Raw genomic sequence first — 22,327 nt, forward strand, 5'->3', positions numbered from 1 at the left:
CGGCTAAATTTAAAATTTGCGTCGGGTCGCGCTGCTTCGTGCCGCCTCTGCCGCCACAGCCGCGATTCTCGTCGGTCCTTCATCATTCGAATCCAAAGTCGCGGCGATCAAACGAAAAGCGGTCCAAACAAGCTGTACGTAAATAATATCGGGTTTATTTTACATCGCGAGCGACCTCCGTTAATTCACTAATTAGTGTATCAATCAATCGGTGCAGCGATACATCGTTGCTCGCAATTAACAATCTTCTACGTAAACATTTACTTTGCAAATCTCGTTGAGAAGTCCATAACCTTCTGGAACTTGTACTTTCGGTGAAAACTAATAAACATTCAGTGAGAAAGTTGTATACAAATAATTAATATGTGATGTTTTCAATAACAACTTCCTTTTTCCAATATGGCAGCGGATTTTTTGTTGTAACAGATTTTCTTTGCGATTAAAACGTCAGAAAATGTTCGGAGGACGAGCATTGCGGACGCCACCAGGTGTTCGAAGCTTCAATTGTGCGCCAGTTTAGCTGCAAGCAATACGTGTAAGTGTTCCATGATTCTATGTTCTATATAAAAAAAAATAACGCCCACTATTTGGACAAGTAGAATCGAATCGAAATGGCATTGAAACAATTCCCGGGCAAATTGTAAATTAAATAAACCGTTTAATCTTCTGCACACTACCGAAATAATTAGCAGTTGTTTATGATTGTCTTTATTTAGTCTCCAGCTATTCAAATATCGTTAAGCATGTTATTCGTTTTACGTACTGATCAGCGACGAGAATTGTTGGCAAGTTGTTCAGAAATTAAAATTTGAAAATGCTTTTTTATTGATTTGTGTACTTTTTTCAAAAAATCGTGAAAGAAAAGCCATGTACTTAAAATATTCATTTTTGTTTTTGGTCTACGTAAATGAATAAAATTAAATTATGTGGTAGATATTTAAAAAAATAAATGCATGCACCAAAAAAGTATTCTAAGTGTAAGAAAACTTCGTGTACTTCTCGATTGTAACTGCAACCTATTAACACGCGTTATGTTATAGCGATGTTATTTTTAAGTTGTGAATTTTATTGGCCTTTGTTGAATTATCGCTGCGTTCTGTCAAACCAGTTGTAGTGAATTATTTTTATGACTTCATGTCTTTTCCCGAAAAACGTATTTACTAAGTGCGACCGGTAATGCAAATGTAATCGTGCTATTTATCTAAATATTAAAACGCGAATAAATATTGGCACCGTTCACAGGTTTGATCTCTAATAATATCCGTCAAGACAGAAAAAAACCACCGGTCGAAAATAGTCATCAAGGAAGACAAAACGCATTACAAACAAGCTGCTTCGGTTCGGTTTCGCTCGATTACGAAAACTTTCAGCGCTCGCATGACGTCCACCTTCGTAATAACGGTGTCGCCTGTGTTCATGCAAATAAAAACAAGGCGCAATAAATTCGCGTTGTGCTTTATGAAATTTTGACGAGTTAAGCGTTGTCGAAACATTGATACCTTTGAAATTGTGGTACTAAAACTAATTTGGTAGTATGTACGTACAGCTTTCGGTATGTAAGTTCATGGATGCTTGGCTAGTTAAAATTAAATTACAACCAAATAAATTGTGTTTTAGCATTATGTATTTTATGCGTTTGTGGATAGTGTGGGTAGGCGTTTGAATGTTGTGACAGTTCAAGCAGGCAGTGCAAGGCATGTGAATTTTGTCAGCGCTAAAAATGTTGCTTCAATGATGCTGACTTCATTTGTGGTTTAGAGAAAGATGTTCTATCGCTAGTTTGCACTTTTTTTTTATTTTTATTGCCCGATTATGCATGACAATAATATAAAATGAAAACTTGTATGAAAAAAATATTTTATTGAAACCAGGAAACGATTAGTACTATAGGTGAAGTTCTCAAATTAAATTCCATTAATTCCAGCAAAACGCATAAAATTGAGAATGTGACAACATTTTAATAAACTTAGTAATAATTATTTCTGTACTAAGACAAATTTGTCGATGTAAGAAAATATAAGTTTTCGTGTATATTTTAGTCATGTAAATCACATTCTTTAATTTTTGGATTCAATTTTGTTGCGTGTGGTATTCCTGATTTGATTTTGTAACGTCACTTAAGCAAAACATGTATAGGTTTAAATCTAAAAGTGGAAGGATCTAAAATATAAGTATAATGTCAACAGGCATATATATTACAGTATATTATTGTGTTTTTTTTATCATTAAATTGAAGAGAACGTGATGGCATTTGATTAAGAACTCAGTTCATTCTTTTCATTATTTTAATCTAAGTAATAGGAAATATGGTACTGCATTGTTATTTTAATGTCTTATTTAAGTTGATGTGATTATATCATGATTATATCATGACTCTTAAATTGATAAATAGGCGCTAAGTAACTTCCTGAATACATTCAGTTTTCATGCGGATTCTTGTTGTCTAGAAAGAAAATTGAAAAAAAAATTGATCAATGTCAAAGAGAAAAATTAAGTAAAAGGGCATATTAAGTGAAAACCTTTACCTAACAGATATAAACAAATAGCATAATATCTTATTGATATTTTGAATAAATAGAAAATTTATTTACGTATGCTAAATGCATCTCAATTTAATTTTGTACGTACATTAAACAAACGTTCCCTTATGTAAACGATTACGGTTAATCAATAAAATGTTCCAAAAACATTAATAGGAAAAACAAGGTTTATTGCGGCTATCATTTGGCATTTTGCTAAATCGTGATTGATGAATGTACCGAGGAAATTACATAGAATTTATGACCGCAATTTCGTGCGGTTCCCGGCGCCATTTTAACATAAAAAACTATAAAATTTTCAGTTTAAATTTGATTTAATCGAGTTCTGTATCATTCATAATTATGATTATAATCAGTTCCAGGAAACTGCTGAATTGGAATACATTTACAGCTTTTCTGAAACAACAAATTTATCTTTAGCTGACTGGTAATCCCAGTAAATACTCGCTATACGCGTGTTGTTTTGCTTTTTTACTGCAATTAGTCCAAGTTAATATTACGCACGATTGACATGTTTGTATACAGTGGCTTAGGTCTCGTCTGAATCACGCAAAATCCAAAATGCGAGAAATTACTATATTCAAATTGTCTTACTGTAATAATAACCCTTCATGCTCTTATTAACTCTGAAAACACAAAATACCCAAATAACCTTTATTGCATAAATCTGGCAAATGTTAGTATAAATCCCACAAATAAAATTACTTTGATAGTTTTCTAGTTATATGACTAGGTACGTGCGTAAGTCATGGCGTCGTAAAGATTCTATAAAATTGCGCTAGTTAAATCTGAAGAAAACCATAAAGAGTGCACCCCAACATGTTACTCACAAAAAATATATCAACTGGCAAGGATGCGAAAACGAATTTAAAGTAACATTAAGTTTTTCGAACTCGCTTGGCACGAGCGCAACATGCCGTTAATATTGCGTAAACACTATCAAATCTTAACTAAACGTTAAGCAGATATATCCACAATTTCCCTACTAAAAAGACGCTATTTCCTAATGACATTGAATCTTAAATAAATACTAATTAACAAACACATGTCAATAACCAAATACTTATTGATATAAATATATGAGATATATATTTTAGAAATCTTTGATTTGATAGCGAATACAATGGAAACAACCGAGATTGAAGATCCTTCGGCTGGGTTTTTGGATAGCACGCGTTTTTGGGTGCAACGTGTGTTTGTGCCGATATTGGTTATCATCGGCGTGGGTGGCAACATTGTCACGGTCATGATATTAACAAGGTAATCGAAAATGGTACAAAAATTGAATATTATTTCAATTGTATTTTAGGAGGCGAATGAGATGCACCACACACATCTACCTGACTGCTTTGGCTGTGGCGGACCTGATTTATTTGCTATTCGTGTTCGTGTTATCATTTGAACATTATTCCAACATTCACGACGGGCGATTCGTATTATATTGGAGATTTTATGGCATGACGCATTGGTTATGTGATGCAGCAAGTAGGTTTAATTTATTAAATTTAATATCATAAATATATACCAAAAGACAATACACCTAATTGAAATAATTCCTACATTTTGGAATTTATTAATGGATATGGTCAGTTGATTAGTTATCATGGAAATTTGCAATTGTAGTAATGGAAAACATAAAAAAAATTGTGAAGTATTGGTGCAGGTTTCTAAAAATTCATTACAACATTATATTTGTAATAAATAATCGCCATATGCGCTCTTGTTCCATTTATGCACTTCACTTACCAATCAAACCTCTCGAAGCCGGTAATGCGCGGCATGAAGTAAACCACGTGTAAGATTACTTTAATTCCCCGACACCCGCAACCAATCGTCTTAAACAATAATCTACACTCTACACATTGTTTCAAATAATTAATCAGTAATATTTTCTATATTATTTTGATGCAGGTAGTACATCAGTATGGCTAATAGTATCCTTCACCGTAGAACGGTACATAATAGTCTGTCATCCCCTACGAGGAAAAGTATACTGTACGGAAAGTCGTGCGAAAAGCATCATAACCGTGATAAGTTTGCTCTGTCTCATTTCTACGGCCTCCACAACCTTTGAGTATCAACTTTCAGTCCGAGCACATTGTCTAGAAGTAAACAATGCGACGCAAACATCAATCGTAAACGATACGTACATTACGCCAACGACGGAATATCTAGACGAAGGCGACGAGGAAATCCAACACGACCAGTCGTCATGCAATGGAAATTGTCCCACAGCTGCCAATGCAACAAATTCCAGCGAAGTAGAAACTTGTTTGAAGAAAACGCATACTATTTATACCGAGGGAACTGATCTCAGCAAAAATGTTACATATACAACCATCTTCTATTGGTTCTCATCGATCACATTCGGATTACTTCCATTCGTATTAATTGCTATGTTCAATAGCTTTCTGGTGGCTGCGGTTTATCGTTCCATGCGGACACGGAAAGCTCTAACTAATGCAGCTGTATGATAAAAAAACATGCATATATCTCAATAAGTCTAATTTTTGGAATGTTTTAGGAGAATACCAGACAAAGACATGAAAATCGCATTACCATATTACTCATTGGGATTGTGGTATTATTTCTTGTGTGCCAAACACCAACCGCAGCATTTTTAATTTATGATGCCTTGGATACTACTGCTCCAAGCAAAAGTGGCGAAAATATTAAAAGGGGTATGTTTATGATGTGTTTGAGGATAATTTATTTTAATTTAATTAAATCGTATGTTTATTTAAAAATATATACATATTTAATCGTGTATATATTCAGCGGAAGTAAATGATTTTGGTGTGGTCGTAATTCATATTCATACTCATATGTGCACTGTAATTTGCAGGGCTGGGCAACATTTTCAACTTATTGATCACACTGAACGCATCCTTGAATTTTCTAATGTACTGCGTACTGTCGGCCAATTACCGGAGCACATTTCGCTCGGTTTTCTGTGCTAAAAAGCTCCACCGAGGGGACACGGCGTTCTCGCGCTACTACCGCGAACGGCAGACGAGCACGACCGGATTTCGCCGCAATCAGAGCGAATATCAGCGCACTCCAAGAGGCTTGGAGGTAACTATCTATGTCTTTAACCGCGCCACGTACGTGAACACCTTCAATGTGTGTATACGGGTGTGAGTGTTGCGGTTTTGACGCTCAAAGTAATCCAATCAATCAGCCGGATTGGATTAGGGACGAAAAGTGCGAGCAAGATCTAGTTATAGGCTCATAACACGATTAAACGAACGCAATGATCCAAATACCTTCAACGAAATAATCATCGCAACTACTTTTCTTCTCCTTTTATTTGATTGGTAATTAAATTCGTGCGTTTTTATGCTTGTAAATATTTTTTGAGTGCAGTATTTAGACTTGCCAATATTTGCTCGGTATTCGTTGTTTATTTTTGGATGAAATTTACACTTTCAAACTTGCATGATAACGATTACTTTAGTTATGTGTTAATTGTCTCATGTTGTTTAAGGTTGGCCATATGTGGAGTAGGAATGATTCTTGGAATGTAATAATAAGATTTAGAATAATTCGTTTATTAATCATATAAATCGATTTTAAATAATAATTTCTACGTTTTCACATCACTTCATCATTTCTATGATACATTTTTTTTTCTAAAAAAAAGAGCATTGATCTCATTGAATATTTTTACCAGAAAACTAAAACATATGTGCAAAATACAAATTTATTATTAAATTGTTTTGGCCGAATTTTATAGCATTCTGACACCACATATCGTCGTGACTTTGTACATATTTTTGTAATAACCATTCACTATAATTTGCCAATTCCCAGAAACACTAATAATAAGACTTATTTAATAACTTCCTGAATCACAAAATGATATCATATTTAAAATCTACCTATTCAAGTTATAAATTCATATTATGCACTGGCAACACTGACAAATATATTATGCTGTTATGATAATTAATCGCAACATGTATAACGTTTTTATTTTTAACACACTGTTATACTCAAAAACAACTATTCGTCTAATAATTCATATAATATTAATGAATATTTTTTAGTCCACCAGTTTGACGAGTATACCACGCTCAAAGTCGTTAATGACAAGACCGCTAGGACATGCAAAATCAACGGATCTGGTTGTTTAACAGTCATCTTACGATTACAACATGAATGTCAGCAAAAGCAGTTGGAAGTGGATAAATTGCTTTGCAGCACGCCGCCTAAACTACAACATAACTCATGTGTGCAAAAAGATTTCGTGGTATACCTATCATACGCAATTTGCATAATATAAATAAGTTATGTGACATAGGTGTTGGTGGTAGGGGCTACGTGTCAGTGTGTGCCTTTGTGACGAAAAGAACCAAGGATGTTGAGAATAAAATTTTATTGCATATGTAATCAAATCAAAATATATACTTATACTTATATATACTAATTCATCTTCACTGCGGTCATAAAAGTCAATACAGAATACTTGGAACCGATCATAGTCCATCAGTGTATATATGTCAAGTTTAAGCTGTCTTGCATGCTAATCACGGATACACGGAATGGTTGCCAAGTTGCATTGATACAATTCTAATTGTGCGTTTAGTGTTAACCTACGGTTATATAGGTATCGTGTGAATTATGTAATAAATCGAATCTAGTCTTTTTAATCATGAATGTACCTAATTATTTGTTTAATGTATGACAATTGATAGTATTTTGATTTGTTGTATTTGTAATAAAACCAGAGTATGTTTATACGCATTCATTCATACGTTCCCCTTCGGTTACACTTGAAAACCATTAATATAAATGTGTAGGTTTCCTTTGATCACGATTTAAGCATCTGGTATTGGTATATATCTACTGTTGGTTAGGTAACTGTTTTAAATTCCTTGGTTAAATTCTACAATGTGTGTTTGATTATGTCATTATTCATGAATGAAACCGTTTATTATTGTGAAGGTGTAGCTCAAGAGCGTTTTTTACTTAGAACGAATTAACTGATTTCATCAAAATATGTATTATTAAATCTGGGCTGTACATATCAATTTTTTTGTTAAATTAGTTGTTGAATGAGAGTTTTATGAATGAATTTAAAAAAAAGCAATGAACTTGAATTAATGATTTCTTTAAATATTACTATCTAGTAGCATATAGGTATAAATTTCACTGACTATATTTTGTATCCACTGTAAAGTCCAATATTAGATAATTAATATTTAATTCATTTCTATAAAGAAATAATTCCTGCAGGGCATTGTATGCATTTTTAGAATTTGTGTTCTACTTATTTAAATAAAACAAAAGAATTTATCTATTTGCTGCTTAAACAAACGCAAATTCTTTTTTGATATTAAAATCATAAAATAGGAAACTTAAGAAATGGTGAAGGCGCCTGTGTTGAAATTTCGAAATTATTCAACATAAATTTAATCTTAAAGTTTAGTGCACCAGAATATGCTTTTAACCGTCTCTAACAGAACACAATAATCAGACATGAAAGTGAATTTATATAAAATACGAGTACAGTAGGTTGGTAGGTAAACAATACTGACTAAGCGCGGTGATTCTTCTCGCTGCATGCATTGCCATGAATCTAGCAAAGCCTTGACGCACGTACGAGTATAGTAGCTGCACCGACCGTTCTTCGAAAACAAATTTAAGTCAACCTCACGCCGTAGGAGGCGGCCAGCTACCTGTTTCCATCGACAGAGATGCAGCGAGCGCGGCTCTTGTTACACAACTTCAGCACGGACCCAAGCGCGTGGTTAAACCGAATCCGCCGCGAACCGTCTCGAATCCCGAATCGTTACGCTGTTCCACCCACGCTCCCGAGTTCTCTTACTCAATGCGTCAGGCATGCGCGACTGCTCCGTCCCAGGATCCTACGCGCTGACATTTCAATGTGTGTTTTCGCTACGGCGACGGGACGCACGCACCGGCGCACCGCCAACCGATAATAGCGCGCAGCGCCGCCGTCCTGCCGCGACCGCGACTTTTCTGTCTGCGCCGTGCTAAGTCGACGCTGCGACTCTGGGCGATCGAGGTGCGCGCGAGCTGTGTGAGTGCGCGAACGGCAGCAGCTTTTAGTTAGTTTGCTAGTTTGATTGGTGCACACGGCGCGCATAGTGAAATTGAGAGTGCGTCGCGCGATTTTACAAACACCGGAGATTTAAACTCGTTTTTCCGAAGCGCAGGTACTTGCATTTTTCTTTTTATTAATATCATTGCATTTATCATGTGGAAAATTATAGAAAGGCATCCAATTCAATACCATAACTTTAAGATTCTCACTTTTTTCAATAAAATCATATAAGAAAAAAGTTGGAAATTACAAGAATCACAAAATATTGATAAATATTTTAACTGGTTATAGAGGAATAAATATCGCTAGATCTCGAGACTATATCTAGATTAGCGAGAGTGTCGCTATTCGTACACTGATGAATTAATTAGAAAACTTTGCAAAATTATTTTTATTGTTTTAACCTTGACAAGGCTGCGCATCTGCTCAAGTTACATAACAACGAAACCGAATGTCTCTAATTTATAGTTTTCTTAACAATCGTTTTGTTTGAATTTCGCACGCTTGACTTCAGTCGAAGAATCTCCACTTCGTACTTTGCAATTATCCATTAGCACTTCTGACAAACACCGAGTAACACAAAACACGTTACAACCAGCAGGCACAAATTTGTTATGCAAATAAAATTCCAGAATCGTGCATGATTTACATTACAAATTCTTGGGAGTAAACACACGAATTATTTATAGAAGTTTCAAATTTCAAAAGTATTTAAAAATTGTTTTTTGCAAGATTAAAACATTATATCTAATTTTGTTATCAAGTTAACAAAATTAATAAATTTTCAAATATTACCTAAAGTTTTGGTCATACTCAGTGGTTGACATAAACAATGAGTGGCTACGCGTTGTATGAGTGTACCTCTATATTTAAATTGTTTATTTGAATTACATCCACACAGCTTTCACCGACAAACATTTCGAAAATAAATATCATCCCGAATCAGATTGACCGCCACATTTTGCGCACCGATCGCGTTTTGAAACAGTGGCATTGCACATGGATAATAATATTTTTATTCGCAAGGCGCCCGTACGTGCGGTATGAAAGTACAACTGGATGGCTTAGTAACCCAATAATAATTAAACGAGTTGAACACTTGCCAAGTGGAGTGGGAATTATTTTGGGACGTAGCGTCAAACAACTAAAGCTGGGAATTTCTCTCGTTATTTTTTTATAAGGGAAAGGAAATAAAATTTAAAAATGGGTAATTATTGGGTTTTATCGGGACATTTTTCGACTCTTGGCGACTGAATGAAATGTGTCCTATGACATCCAATAAGGAACTTTTTAATCAGTGTTAAGATGAACCGAAGATATATGATTAACATTATGATCTCAAAAACGCGAAAATTTGAATAGAATTCGAAATGAAATTTTATGACAAGTAATGATAAATAAGAGATCAGACCAGCGGATGATGAAAAGACGCGTTAAAATTAGGTCAGCGTAAACAAACCTTGTGTCGGCGCCGGCTAACGTTACGTTGCGAAACACAAAGCGGACGCACAGCATCCATATGGTTGCTCTTTTCGCGTATTCGGACTTGCAAGGACATCGTACCTGCCCGAAGATGGCTATATTTGGCACAATGCGTCAAGGAATTCCACAAATTATTCAATAACGAGGCAATTCGATTCACGCTCAATTTATAATTGCAATTGTAAACAGTTGTACAATGGTCGCGCCTCGGCGCAAGTGTAAACTTGAAAGAACTGAGAGGACTAATAAGGACATGCTTATCCGGCCAGACCGAAGGCGTGGAGATTCTGCGAAAATTCGTTTACTCAGGCACGCATATTGTTACATTTCATAATTTTAACACATCATAAAACAGATCACATAAACAAAGATATGTCTTGGAATTTTACGAGAATTAAAAGAATCAATCTGTTTTATTATAAATCAATGCAAAACATGTAAAACAAGTTAGGTTGTGCATAACATAAGCAAGTTGTAATATCAAATCATGTGGGCGTGCAGATCATTCGTCTCTATCGCTCTGTATCCGTCGATCAATCGCGCGATCGCAATCGACATTCCATGCGACCGACTCGTAAAACCCGTAAATAAATTCGTGTGAGCGTTTGCGACGATAATACCGGTTTCAAGTTCATTCATTACCGAGAATAATCCACCTTGTGGTGGAAGACAAGTGATTGAGTCGCACTGAAGGTGTAGGTTGCATACACGAATCTAGACAGAACGCTCACTCACTTCACGAGCGGTGCAAATAAGGCAATATCAGACGCGAATAAGACAAATAATTAGCACGAGGAATAACGAATCATATTCGTTACGTCATTCACTTGTGATGTGTTAACATTGATTCAATCGATATAAAAAAAAGTGCGACAGACAAGTAGGTTTTTAGTAGGTTTCCGAACAGATGTCTGCTATAGCGTGGGCGGCGCAGGGTGTTGTCACCGAATGTGACAAAATTTAAAAATAACAATACTACTCGAGATTGTTTTTCACGCAGCAGTGCAGTAAATTTCAAAACATCGAGAAATCGCTTGCAACTCGCAGATGTATGTTTGTGAGTGCTTTGTTACAAGTTCAGAGTTGTCGTAAGCCCGCGAAATTGCAAACAGTAACATTTATTTTTGTACGGCGCGTGAGCCAAAATTTTATTTTCAAAAAATTATAAATCAAGTCTGCATCCGTTTGCTTTTGGGCAGGTGAAAATCGAGGCCGTCTGGTTTCGTATTTTCGGCAAATTTTCCGCAGAGTTAATTAGGTGTAAACTGTTACAAAACTGAGTCATGGTAAAATGTTTATTCAAGTTTAAATTTAAACAGGACAATATATTTATACCAACTGCCACCTACTGGTATTATTTTTTTAGATATTTTCGAAAGTAAAAATTAATAATTTATGAATAAATCGCCACACTATTTGTACCAGCATTTCCATGTTGTGGAAGCGCGTATCGAAACGTATTCTGTGTATGTCACACCGAGTGGAAATGCTGGCTAATGAAGGCGCCGATCTAAATTCAGAAGTTAGTTGGAAAAAATCGCCGCCGTTGTGACCTATATTATGCGAATCAGTTTCCGTTTACTCTAAATCTAAAATTTTCTCAATGTTTTTTAAGCTTGAGGTTTGTGGACTATACGCACCCAGGTTTGGTCGAAACGCAGACACATTGTTTTTACTCATAATACACATGTTATTTAATACTTCCGTAAATCTATTTTGAGATCACACGTTTTTCCGAAAGTTGTGTATGAAGAAGGATGAAATTAACGGATATAGTATATATCGCTGTTATATTAAGTAAACCCACATACGGTGAGCACATTTTGTGCACGTGCATACCCAATGAACATTTCAACATTAGTAATAGGATATTTCTATGAATCTGTAAATGCTAAATTTTGCATGTTGCAATGCAGTTTTTAAATACTGAATTTAATTCTGACGAATTAGTATTAACAGCTATGTAGACTGATGAATGAGAATATTAATTATGAAAGCAGAATGACGGATTGCACAGATTTCATATGTATGGTTTTACTAAGAAGTCATTAATTTTACTGCGTTACATGTCGAGTAATACTTACAAATACTCTTTTAAGGGTATAATTTTAAGGTATATATCATAAATGAAGTAAGTTTACAAAAAGAAAGAAAATTTTATTCATTGGAAACTTATTTTGGCGATTATGGAAAAATTATAGGCTAAAACTAAATAAAGATATGTTTTTAAATCTTTTAAAGTTTTAATCTTTTAAATTGATGAAGATGTTTAGTATTGAGCATCGACTTAATATTGATTAAATTAGGTAATCTAGAAAATGTATCACTTTTGCTGCATATTAGAATTATATTTGTTTCGTGTGTTTTATGCAAAATACGTCCTCTTTTATTCAAAAAGGCAATACATAGCTTCGCGTCATGAATACAGTCCGTGAGTAAAGTACTTTACTCACGGCTTGACCGTCCATGTATAAAGTACCACTTTTTGTGAAAACCATGGCGCTTTATAGGTGAAAGTAGAAAAAAGTATTTATTTGCTTCGTATTTCCGACGATATTAATCATAGTAATACAATACTCGGCTTTCCTGTCAAGTCGGAGACTACTCGGTAATTTTCAAGTATTCACGCAAACTTCTAACAAACCCAGAGAAATAATTTAAAACTTTTCAAAAATTTCAGTACTTAACAAATATCCACGATGTCGAGCTCAAGGATCGAACGAAAAGAATATCAATCATCGCATACGAGCAGCAGTCGCACGTTGTCGCCTCAAAGTTACTCACGCAATGGCGGCACACAATTCGACAACAGTCTGGATCATTTGCTGGATGATTTGCAAAGCACAGTATCCCGTCCATTGACCAACGGCAACACAACAAGCAACGTTTATAAGGAATCGCGGGTAGATAAATCCTCTTTGAAGAGTCCTCATTTGATCAACGCTACTCCAGTCACCGATTACAGCATCAACGATTCATATAGCTATACTGTAAGTGATTTAATTAGTTTATTTATTTAATGAGAGACTAATTGCTTGTGGGAATCTAGGATCCAGATGGTACTCAACATTACAAAACAGTCAAAACTCAACATTATCATTACAACAGCAAAGGCGGCACTGAACTACCACCGGAAAAACTACGAATGCAAGATAACATCAATCAATTGGATTCGTTATTAGATGATTTACAGCAGGCTAAACAATCTGGTGAGTTTTTTATATATTTTTTAGTAATGTATGTAATTATTACATGGTATATTTAGATTCAATTATGGGAGTAAATGTAAATAACAATTCAATTCAGCATCAAGCTGAATATCATAAGAGTAGGACTAGTAGCGGTAAGACTATTGTTGAACGCGCTGTACCATCATATGCCGAGAGAACCAGGTCTTTGGAACGCAGTGAGAATCGTTCGCAGACTTACCACCAAAATGAAGGTATGTATTTAATCAACAAAAACAAATAGTGCATTATCATATTTCTTGCACTGCAGGTAGTTACGGTGACATTAAATCATTGCGTACCCGTACTCCTTCGCCCACATTTACCAAGAAGGTCAATGTACAAGAATATCCAGTCGAGGTGATCGAAACCACCAATCCAGACATCAACCCACAAGTCCTTGCTGGCCTGGATCCCGAAATCCTTCCAAGTGGCAACACTAAGGTCACCACAACAATTAAAACCTACACCTATGAAATACCCGGCAATGTTGACCCCGATCAATACATCCAGAAAGCCCTTCAACACTCAGTCAATCAATACGAAGGCCAACAATCAAATCAATCAATCACGACGCCGAGTAAAAGTTTTGTTTACACAACTAAGAATTATGAGAATGCATCCAACGCCAGCACTTTGACGCGTACGGGAACTCGTCCGGTCACTCCGACCAGCCCTCACAGCGATCGCAAAGTCATTCGGGAAACCATCACTACGAAAAACTATCATCCTGATAACAAAATCTACACGGACACCGACGGCAAGCGCACTTACATTTACAACGAGACGGTGAAGACGAGAGATTATAAAGACTTTATCCCCGGAAGTCCCAGTGGTCGTTCGACACCTAACCCCGTTCATCAGACCGGTCATGTTTCGCGACCACACACGCCCAGAAACGACACGTTTCAAACCAGAGAGTATCATACAGAGACGACTACACATCGCAGTTCTAGCCGAGGACCACGTGAAGATTCTCCAGACAGGACTAGCTTGCCGCCGGTAACTACAACTATTCACAAATTTGACTCAATGTCCAATTTGAATGCCAGGCAATATCCCGATGTGGAGACTTTCGATCCCAAACATCCTCCGGGTAATGGAAATGTCAGCCCAGTACAACAGTATCCCGTACAGGTGTATCCAGAAGAGCCAGAAGTGAACATCACTTATAAATATCGCTCGACCACTAACACTACGAACAAATACAATACGGAACGGTACGATAATGAACCAATATTGCCAAGGAAGTTTCCTACAGATGAGGTTGAAGGACCACCGAAACGTTTAGATGATTTAATGGCGCAAATTGGCAATGAAGTGAGCAAATATTTACAATCGTAAATGACATGCTAATTAAAAGAATAACTATATATTTTTTGTTTTTAGCCTCCAACAAATGTTTACAATTCTGGTTGGAGTGCTCACGAACGTGAACTGCAGGAGCAACGCAAAATCGACGCACTAAAGGCATCGCAAGACTACGAACGCAAGAAGCGAGAAGAACCTCTATCTAAAAATATCACTGGTCAACCAGTGTACTATCCACCTGAACATCAAATGTTTGCTCAGAAAGAGGAAGCAGCTTGGCGAGCACAAGTAAACAATCTCAAATTTATTGAAGTGCCAACTCTAACTGATTATTTTATTTGCAGGGAGCCATGGCAAAAGAAAGTGGTAAATACAAATACGAAGCAGAAAGCAAGAGCAAAAGTAAAAGCAGTTCTGGCGCTGCAATCGTTCCAGTTTGTTTGCCATTATGCTGCGGCTTGCCGTGCACTATCATATAAGAAGATATATTTTGTTTTATGATAAAAACACTTATGTTATCAATTACATTATAAAATCTCTTTCATGTTTATGTATCGTAAGGAACATTCGTAGCGTTTTGCTTTTGACGAGATAATCCGATGAGAATATCAGGTGCCATTTATTTATCTAATGAATTTACGTATGATGATTTTACAAGTTTAATTATTTATATATTTTTATTCTTATTATAATAATACTTGTTCACGTAACTACTTAACGAAACTATTATCTATATTGCCAATCTTATTGTTCTTGTACATAAAACAAAAAGAAAAAAATCGGAAAAGAACTAAAACAACACAACACTACTTAAGAAGTGTTTGTTGATTTGTTAATGTACTATACATATTGTATTTTTATTAAAAATGTAATTATGATATGTTATTTATATTAATAAGCACGTTTTTCACTAATTCCTATTAACCATGAAGTAAGTTAAATCATTAAAATGTATTTTAGTACGAAATAATAATTATACTTATTTACTTGTATTTTTTACCTTCAAACCAGATACAAATGTTTCAGGTGCACAGAAACTTTTTTCTGAAATTTACTATTTATTGGATAGAAAAATAACCCCTGCCGCATGTAAGTTCAATAATAATAATAATATTAATAGTATATTACAGACTAAGAGTGGAAAACAATGAATTCTAATCATTATATTATTTTCCAAATGGGTTTGACCATAGCCGTCGGTTATGCAAAATTAGTGAGTGAGTTGGGCGAGTATTTACTAAGTCGATAGCAAGTAGAACTTGTGCCTTTCCTTTAACGCTAAATATTTTTCCACAATATATAAATCCAAATGTACACTTACCGAATGTTGAAATCCACTTTTATGTTTAACAAAACTTTTATTTTGAAAGGTTAGGCATCACGATGAAATACGAAGCGCCTACCAAATGGCCGAAGTAAACCGTAATCCGATGCTGAATTTGTGAGGTTATCTAATACTTTAACAACATTTTGATTTAAACAAGTCACTAATCGCCAACTATTACACGAAATGTCTCTCTTAAGGACACTAATTAATCGTTCACTGAACAAGCCTGCTATCGTAACTCGTTTTTTATGTACCGCTCCTTCGGAAACCACAACACCTACTGACAAACAGGGTGGCTATGCAAAAGCATTTACCAAGTTTGAAAATTTGGATAGTGAACAAAAAGTTCAAGAACCAATACAAACCTTTGCTAGTCTGCTGAGCAACTCCAAGTTTGTTGATGTATGTATAAAATATAATATTTATTCTTAAATAACTTCTAATTGTTAGTTAGGAGACCCAGAAGGAAAAATAGTTACTGGAAAAATCTTCCATGTGATTGAAGATGATCTGTACATTGACTTTGGATGGAAATTTCACTGTGTGTGTCCCAGGCCAAAGAAAAATGGACAGTGAGTATTTTTAAATCAATTTTTTTGTATGTTTGTGTAATGTTTCATGCTTTATTTCAGAAATTATTTACGAGGAGCCAAAGTTAGGCTGCTAATTAAAGATTTGGAACTTTCTTCAAAATTCCTGGGTTTTGAAAAAGATCTTACATTATTGGAAGCTGATTGTGTACTATTAGGGTTATCACAGGAGAGACAAGAAAATAAAACTTAATCCATTATTAGCATTGTATAAACTCTGTATAGAAGTTAAATTAAAATTTGTTTTGTATTATACATAGTGAATTTGATTGACTCTGCTTAAAACAAGCAAATTTAAATAGATATATTTAAAATTAACATAGTTATATGGGTAGGTATTTCTCTGTTTGCATTCAATAACTAATATTGTTTAAAAATGTGTAATATTGTACTCATAGTTTTTAACGTAACTACTATGTACATTTGGTTGCATACAAACTTTTCATTGCGATTCCAATGTCATAAGCATCAGTTTTTTATTTCTCTCTCAAGAATCTTCGAAACGCGCCGCTGTTGACGATATTAACTATTTATTTCGGTTCTATATAACTCGAGTGGAATTATTTGTGAAATTCAGTGAAACAATGGCATCAGCAGCCGACGCGCGCGTTTCCCTTTGCGGTAAATTGGGCCTAAAACCCATAAATGTCAACAACATCATGTTTTATTATGCGCCGATTCAAGGAGTTATCAGCTATACTGCCCTTTCTGTGAATGTTATGAATCCTTCTTTAATTTTGAGGTAAGCCAACATGTGCTGTTATCTTCTTGATGCCATAATTAATTGCAATTTTAATATTGACTTTGTCTAACCTTACTCTTATGCAACTTGCAGGCTATTTCCTCGAAGGGACATTACAAATGTGCTTCTTGCTCATGCATTTGTGGGCAGCAGTTTATACTTATACAATCGACCACATTTGATGAACCTATCTAAACAGGAACGCATTTTATACAGGTAAATGAGAGTGTAGTTTTAAATTAAATGAAATATTAATATTATACATTTTTGTTTGTTTTTAGTGTTTTTGGATCTGTCACATTTTCATTGGGATCTGTCCTTATTTGGGCAATTTTAAGGAGTGTAGTGCCACAAAATGTGGCCTTGTGCACAGTGTGTGGGGTGGGCTCAGGGTTGGCACTTTTGAAAATTGGTCGAAATTATGTTGAACATATTGATAGTCTTGCTGTAACTAAGAAACACTGAAGTATACTTATGTATGAACTGTAACCATTGATAAAATTGTTGTTTTGTTATTTTGTAGATATTCATACTATCAAATTATCACTCAGTATAAGTCTCAAGCAATAATTTTGTAGTTTTGTTTGAAAATGTGGAATGTTTGATGTTTTTGACATTAAATAATTGAATATATAATATAATTGATTTTTATTTTGTAGTGAATTTTCCATTAAAAACGAATTTTATTCCGACTTAGGTGATGAATTATTTATTGAATTTTGAGCGTAACGTGATGTGCAAAATGTGTTAAAAACGCACGCAATATGCGTTATAATCTGTATCTACGATGTTGAATTGTAAAATTAAAAGATTATAATGTATTTTTTAAATGAATACACTATTATTTGAATAAAAATGTATGTGTATGTGACAATCCACATTATGTAATTTACGAAATCATCATTATCAATTGTATCTAACTTTAATGTGTAATAACAACTTACTTAGGTGAGTCGCTTTGTCTGCCACTTTTAATTTTTGACAAATAAAATTTTCTGTTCTCACTAATAGAAGTAACATAATAAAAATAAAAAGAACTTCCTTTGAAAGGGTCTTGTAATGAACAATATTTAAAAAGTAACATGTTTGAGTCATCTTAGAATATGCGCAATTTTATTTAGTTTCAGTATGTAAATTATGTAATCTAGTAAACTAAATTTAATTTTTACAAGTAATATGAGCATTTGTAAATATTACTGACATACTTGATTTTCTTCGCAGAAGCAAAGATTGAAAGAAACCTTCATACAAATTTAAAATAATAACGTGCAATAAATATTTGTCCCTGTAAAATGGGAGCATATTATATAAAAACAAATGTAATTCGGATGGACACGAAATAATCTAGAATGTGAAGACCCTCAGGGTTGTTAAAGAAAGATGATAATAAATATTCATCTTTCCGATCATGCTATGACGAAACATGACGCAAATATAATTGTGTTATTGGAATAAACAATTGGTTTTTACCTGGGGGTGCTCATTACATATAAGTAAAATGTTAAGGCAAGTTTCATCATATTATATCAACTTCGTTGATACAAATTGATACAAATTTCAGCAAATATTGCGTGTGCTTATTACACGCATTCATTGCATTTCACGTGAACACCTGATTTGCAATAGTTTTATAAAATATTGCTTAACAGCTTCGCCTTCGAATTTTACCTAAAATTTCATTAGTTGTTACAGCTTGCATTATGAGACTTTTTGTTGAAAATAAATGTTTGTAATAAATTAATCCTAATTTAGAAAACATTGCGATTAAAAATGGAACAATCAATAACAGACACAATTAGGTGCGCATATTTCCAAATGCATCAAATATGTATGAATGGAACACAATCGGACTATATTAAATTCTTCAATTTTATCATTGTCCGCTTGATATTTGACGCGACATGCAAAATTGCCCAATGCATTTATGCATTCGTTTGAGCTAATGCAATTAGTTTGATGAACATTGCATCCTGCAATTTGCCAGTCATTCACAAAGGCCCTGTGCGCTCAGAGGCGCGCGAAGCGACCACGTCGAGCGAAGGTAATAATGAAAATGGAATTCGAAACAAAGGACCAGCCAATTAAACCGCCTTTTTAGAGATCAGAGATTTATCTGCGCACTGCTTTTATCGCTAAACTCCTATAGCATGTACGCTAGAATGGATTAGCAATTTTCTGAAACTTCGTCCAAAAATAAAATGATCTACATTAAAATTTATAGTGTTGATGACAGATCATTATGTGCGCCAACTAATAACTAGTTTATGAGAGTTGAAATTTAATATCAAAGTTTTATTATTAATAACCTGGCAGTAATATAATAGTATATAATATTTAAACTTTTAATACCTAATTTCGTAAATTGTCATTTTTATGGAAAGGTAATTGATCCAATCAGTTAAATATTATTAAATACGTGATTTCAATTTACAAAAAAACGTTTTAGTATTATTTTCAACCAAAGGTTGTAGTGTAGATTATCTGGTTGCCTTTTATTAGTTTTTGTTTTTTACGGTGTATAACAATACAATATTACGATGAAATTCGCAATATTTTTTATTATTTGTTATGCATGTTATTTCGCAACAAAGTTCATTTTTTGCTCATTTTTCCTTGCTTCCATGTCGTAATCATGCAGATAATATTCGGAACGTCACATCGGCAACAACATATTGCTTACAAAAACTGGTTTATGAATCATTAAATTTCAAAATATTGTTTTGTCTTATTTTCGCTGCATACATTGTACTAAACTTTAAGTACAAAGCACAACAAAAAAATTCTAAGTTTCAATTCTTTTCTGATTTCTGAGTATAAATTTGATCCGTTTGTAGAGGCTGGATACATATTACTGAACGTTTCAGAACACTCATCGCACATATCTCTAAATCAAGTTCTTTACTATTGCTTTCCGTTCGTCCTTCTTCGGCAGCTTGTCCATAGAGAGTGTGGTAGAGTATTGATCGTTGAAGAAAATATGTAGCCCTCCGCTGTGTTTGTCCTGCCTGCTCTCCCGACGATATCAAAACATGCATTAAAAGCATGCATGATGAACATAAATGCGCGTAGGATATACGCCGGATTATATTTTTATATTTTTGCTGGATATTTCTGCCGCGAGTAAAAAATGCCTACCATGTCATATAATATAATATAATGCATTTATATTTATGTCATTTGCGAGAGTGCAACATCAAAATGAAAAACAATTTTGTTTGCAAAAATAAAACAAATAAAGCTCGAACTTTTATTTGCAATATAAAAATTTTCATTTGCAGTTTTTATTTTTGTTTCACTGGTAATGTCATTGATTTTTAAAATGGAATCCATTTTGTACAAATACAGACACAAATAAAAAACATTTCTTTGTTGTAAAAATCGACCAATTTGTTTCGAAAATGGCAATGAAGTTGTATAAAATAGCAATGAAAGTAAAAAATCGGCACTGAACGCTTAAGCACAGAAATAAAAGTCTTATCATGCGCAAAAGTGGAAAGTTTATATAAAAATCGTTTTTCTGTTAAATTTAACTTATGCCTTGTCGAATGAATCAATTTTAACACAAAAGTAGACAATCAAAACTTTTCATTGTGCTTCAACAGCATTTTTTAAATAATATAACGTAAACATTTTTAAATGTTTTTTTTAGAAGATTTCTTTGTTAAATATGTATTTTCTACCGAAGCAAGTATATAATAAATATGTACATACTTATAAATATTTATCTATTTACGAACGCACCCTTTAGGAAAGAAGAAACCGTCACACATGATGCACATCACTAATAGCAACGAGCTTCAGGATTCCTCCACGTCGTATACTCACACCATCAAATACTCAACCAATTCACACAACCGCGTGTTTCGAATGTCTGCATCGTATATTCGTTTCTGCTTTCCCGTTCGGTTGCAATGTGTCATGTTGTGTGTTGGATGAGTAGTTGTTGTTGGCGCAATGTCCGTGCATGGTGTCGGTGGAAATGTGGAAGTTTTATCCATCATTGTGCGTTATAAATGAATGAACGGGACAAAGCGCACACCGACGTCAGTCGCATTGCGATGATGAAATGAATGATGACGGTTACGATGGTGACGATAGGCCGCCGCCCGGACAACGCCGGCGTTTTTGATAAAGACTGCCCGATTGTTCCGCACGAACGAGTTGCAAATCGTTCAAAATTCCAGCCGCATTCATCGCGATCGCAAATGCTGACGTACATGGTGTTTTTGGAAGGAAAGAGGTGTTTCAGTGCGACGGCTTCGTGTTGATGTTGATAATTACGCTTTATTACAATATTGCAACTCCAAAATATAGCTTGTGGTTGTTGAAAAGTTTGAAACAGTGGTACTCCCACGTGGAAATTAACTTTTGCATTTTTGAACATTTGAAGTATTCACATGGAATGAAACTTTGCTTTCGCACCTTTTACAATTGTATTAAATTAACTACCAAACTACAAATTATGTAACAAGGGTTGAAAATTGTGTGTAGTCCAAAATATCTGCAAAAATAGGTAGGGAAGGTAGCATAATTTGGACCAGCGCCTAAGTTGGACCACCACGATATCCGCGGACTGTTGATGTTTTTGCAAAAATAGACCCTTGTTTTACTCGTATTTATAAACAATTGATGCAACTATTTGGGTTAAAACTTGCCGCATGCTTTCGTCGTGACATCAACTTTTCGTATCCTTGATTATCAAATCTATTATAACGACGTAAGTGCATAAGCTGTCAAGCTGTTTAAACGTTAGATTTCACGATTATAATTATATCATCAGAAAGCTTATTTATTTATCTATAATTTATAGTATTAATTTGGAGAGGTTATGTTATATTAATATTGTCGTTGATCATTAAATAAAAATTCTTCAAGTTGCCCAAGTTGGACCGGAGACAGGCACCGGGTTTTAACAGGGAAAACGTATATCATTTTTTTGATCTCTTAGAAAAGCTTGTGGACGAGCACAAATCTTCGAAATGATGCAGTGTATGAAATGCCGCACTTTGGTTTATACAAAATGTGCTTGTGTTTCTGC

At 34.6% G+C, this 22,327-nt stretch overlaps 4 protein-coding genes and 1 long non-coding RNA gene across 6 annotated transcripts in view; 4 read left to right on the plus strand and 1 right to left on the minus strand.

Annotated features, from left to right (window-relative positions):
- LOC135794484 (uncharacterized) overlaps nucleotides 1–16,080 on the minus strand; it is a 45,702-nt gene extending 29,622 nt beyond the window's left edge. The window contains exon 1 of the long non-coding RNA XR_010548901.1: nucleotides 15,952–16,080. This is a non-coding gene — a long non-coding RNA (uncharacterized lncRNA). The remainder of the gene's footprint in view (nucleotides 1–15,951) is intronic.
- Proc-R (Proctolin receptor) lies at nucleotides 29–7,280 on the plus strand. Of its 2 annotated transcripts, none has more exons than XR_010548899.1 (7): nucleotides 29–535; nucleotides 3,656–3,800; nucleotides 3,850–4,025; nucleotides 4,452–5,008; nucleotides 5,065–5,221; nucleotides 5,386–5,857; nucleotides 6,590–7,280. XR_010548899.1 is itself a non-coding variant. In XM_065305791.1 (7 exons), the coding sequence occupies exons 2-7, from the start codon at nucleotides 3,664–3,666 to the stop codon at nucleotides 6,674–6,676; spliced, it is 1,344 nt and encodes a 447-aa protein (XP_065161863.1). In that variant the 5' UTR covers nucleotides 32–535; nucleotides 3,656–3,663; the 3' UTR covers nucleotides 6,677–7,280. The 2 variants fall into 2 exon arrangements, 1 of the variants encoding a protein (XP_065161863.1); XM_065305791.1 differs by having other exon boundaries at nucleotides 32–535; nucleotides 5,386–5,615.
- LOC135793914 (uncharacterized) lies at nucleotides 8,507–15,616 on the plus strand. The gene is made up of 7 exons (XM_065305042.1): nucleotides 8,507–8,722; nucleotides 12,773–13,082; nucleotides 13,142–13,301; nucleotides 13,358–13,534; nucleotides 13,591–14,639; nucleotides 14,709–14,918; nucleotides 14,975–15,616. Exons 2-7 carry the CDS (start codon nucleotides 12,792–12,794, stop codon nucleotides 15,107–15,109), a joined length of 2,022 nt encoding a protein of 673 aa, XP_065161114.1. The 5' UTR covers nucleotides 8,507–8,722; nucleotides 12,773–12,791; the 3' UTR covers nucleotides 15,110–15,616.
- Nucleotides 16,081–16,140: 60 nt separating the features above from the next.
- On the plus strand, nucleotides 16,141–16,802 carry mRpS28 (mitochondrial ribosomal protein S28). Its single transcript, XM_065305792.1, has 3 exons — nucleotides 16,141–16,359; nucleotides 16,408–16,529; nucleotides 16,590–16,802. The coding sequence occupies exons 1-3, from the start codon at nucleotides 16,141–16,143 to the stop codon at nucleotides 16,738–16,740; spliced, it is 492 nt and encodes a 163-aa protein (XP_065161864.1). The 3' UTR covers nucleotides 16,741–16,802.
- A 179-nt stretch (nucleotides 16,803–16,981) lies between these two features.
- Nucleotides 16,982–17,930, plus strand: LOC135793465 (uncharacterized). The gene is made up of 3 exons (XM_065304440.1): nucleotides 16,982–17,289; nucleotides 17,383–17,505; nucleotides 17,571–17,930. Exons 1-3 carry the CDS (start codon nucleotides 17,132–17,134, stop codon nucleotides 17,752–17,754), a joined length of 465 nt encoding a protein of 154 aa, XP_065160512.1. The 5' UTR covers nucleotides 16,982–17,131; the 3' UTR covers nucleotides 17,755–17,930.
- Nucleotides 17,931–22,327: the final 4,397 nt, after the last annotated feature.

Source organism: Atheta coriaria, unplaced genomic scaffold (genome assembly GCF_025399875.1).
Source record: "Atheta coriaria isolate IRGN ID8LTWV9N9 unplaced genomic scaffold, Caltech_Dcor_3.1 hic_scaffold_6_pilon, whole genome shotgun sequence".
Classification (NCBI taxonomy): Eukaryota; Metazoa; Arthropoda; class Insecta; order Coleoptera; family Staphylinidae; genus Dalotia; species Dalotia coriaria.

Coding starts and splice junctions, on each gene's coding strand:
- Proc-R (XM_065305791.1), top strand. CDS start 3,664: ATGGAAACAACCGAGATTGAAGATCCTTCGGCTGGGTTTTTGGATAGC. Junction 4,026..4,451: donor TTGGTTATGTGATGCAGCAA/GTAGGTTTAATT, acceptor ATTTTGATGCAG/GTAGTACATCAGTATGGCTA. Junction 5,222..5,385: donor TGGCGAAAATATTAAAAGGG/GTATGTTTATGA, acceptor TGTAATTTGCAG/GGCTGGGCAACATTTTCAAC.
- LOC135793914 (XM_065305042.1), top strand. CDS start 12,792: ATGTCGAGCTCAAGGATCGAACGAAAAGAATATCAATCATCGCATACG. Junction 13,302..13,357: donor ACAGCAGGCTAAACAATCTG/GTGAGTTTTTTA, acceptor TGGTATATTTAG/ATTCAATTATGGGAGTAAAT. Junction 14,919..14,974: donor AAGCAGCTTGGCGAGCACAA/GTAAACAATCTC, acceptor TTTTATTTGCAG/GGAGCCATGGCAAAAGAAAG.
- mRpS28 (XM_065305792.1), top strand. CDS start 16,141: ATGTCTCTCTTAAGGACACTAATTAATCGTTCACTGAACAAGCCTGCT. Junction 16,360..16,407: donor GCAACTCCAAGTTTGTTGAT/GTATGTATAAAA, acceptor TCTAATTGTTAG/TTAGGAGACCCAGAAGGAAA. Junction 16,530..16,589: donor AGGCCAAAGAAAAATGGACA/GTGAGTATTTTT, acceptor GCTTTATTTCAG/AAATTATTTACGAGGAGCCA.
- LOC135793465 (XM_065304440.1), top strand. CDS start 17,132: ATGGCATCAGCAGCCGACGCGCGCGTTTCCCTTTGCGGTAAATTGGGC. Junction 17,290..17,382: donor AATCCTTCTTTAATTTTGAG/GTAAGCCAACAT, acceptor TGCAACTTGCAG/GCTATTTCCTCGAAGGGACA. Junction 17,506..17,570: donor CAGGAACGCATTTTATACAG/GTAAATGAGAGT, acceptor GTTTGTTTTTAG/TGTTTTTGGATCTGTCACAT.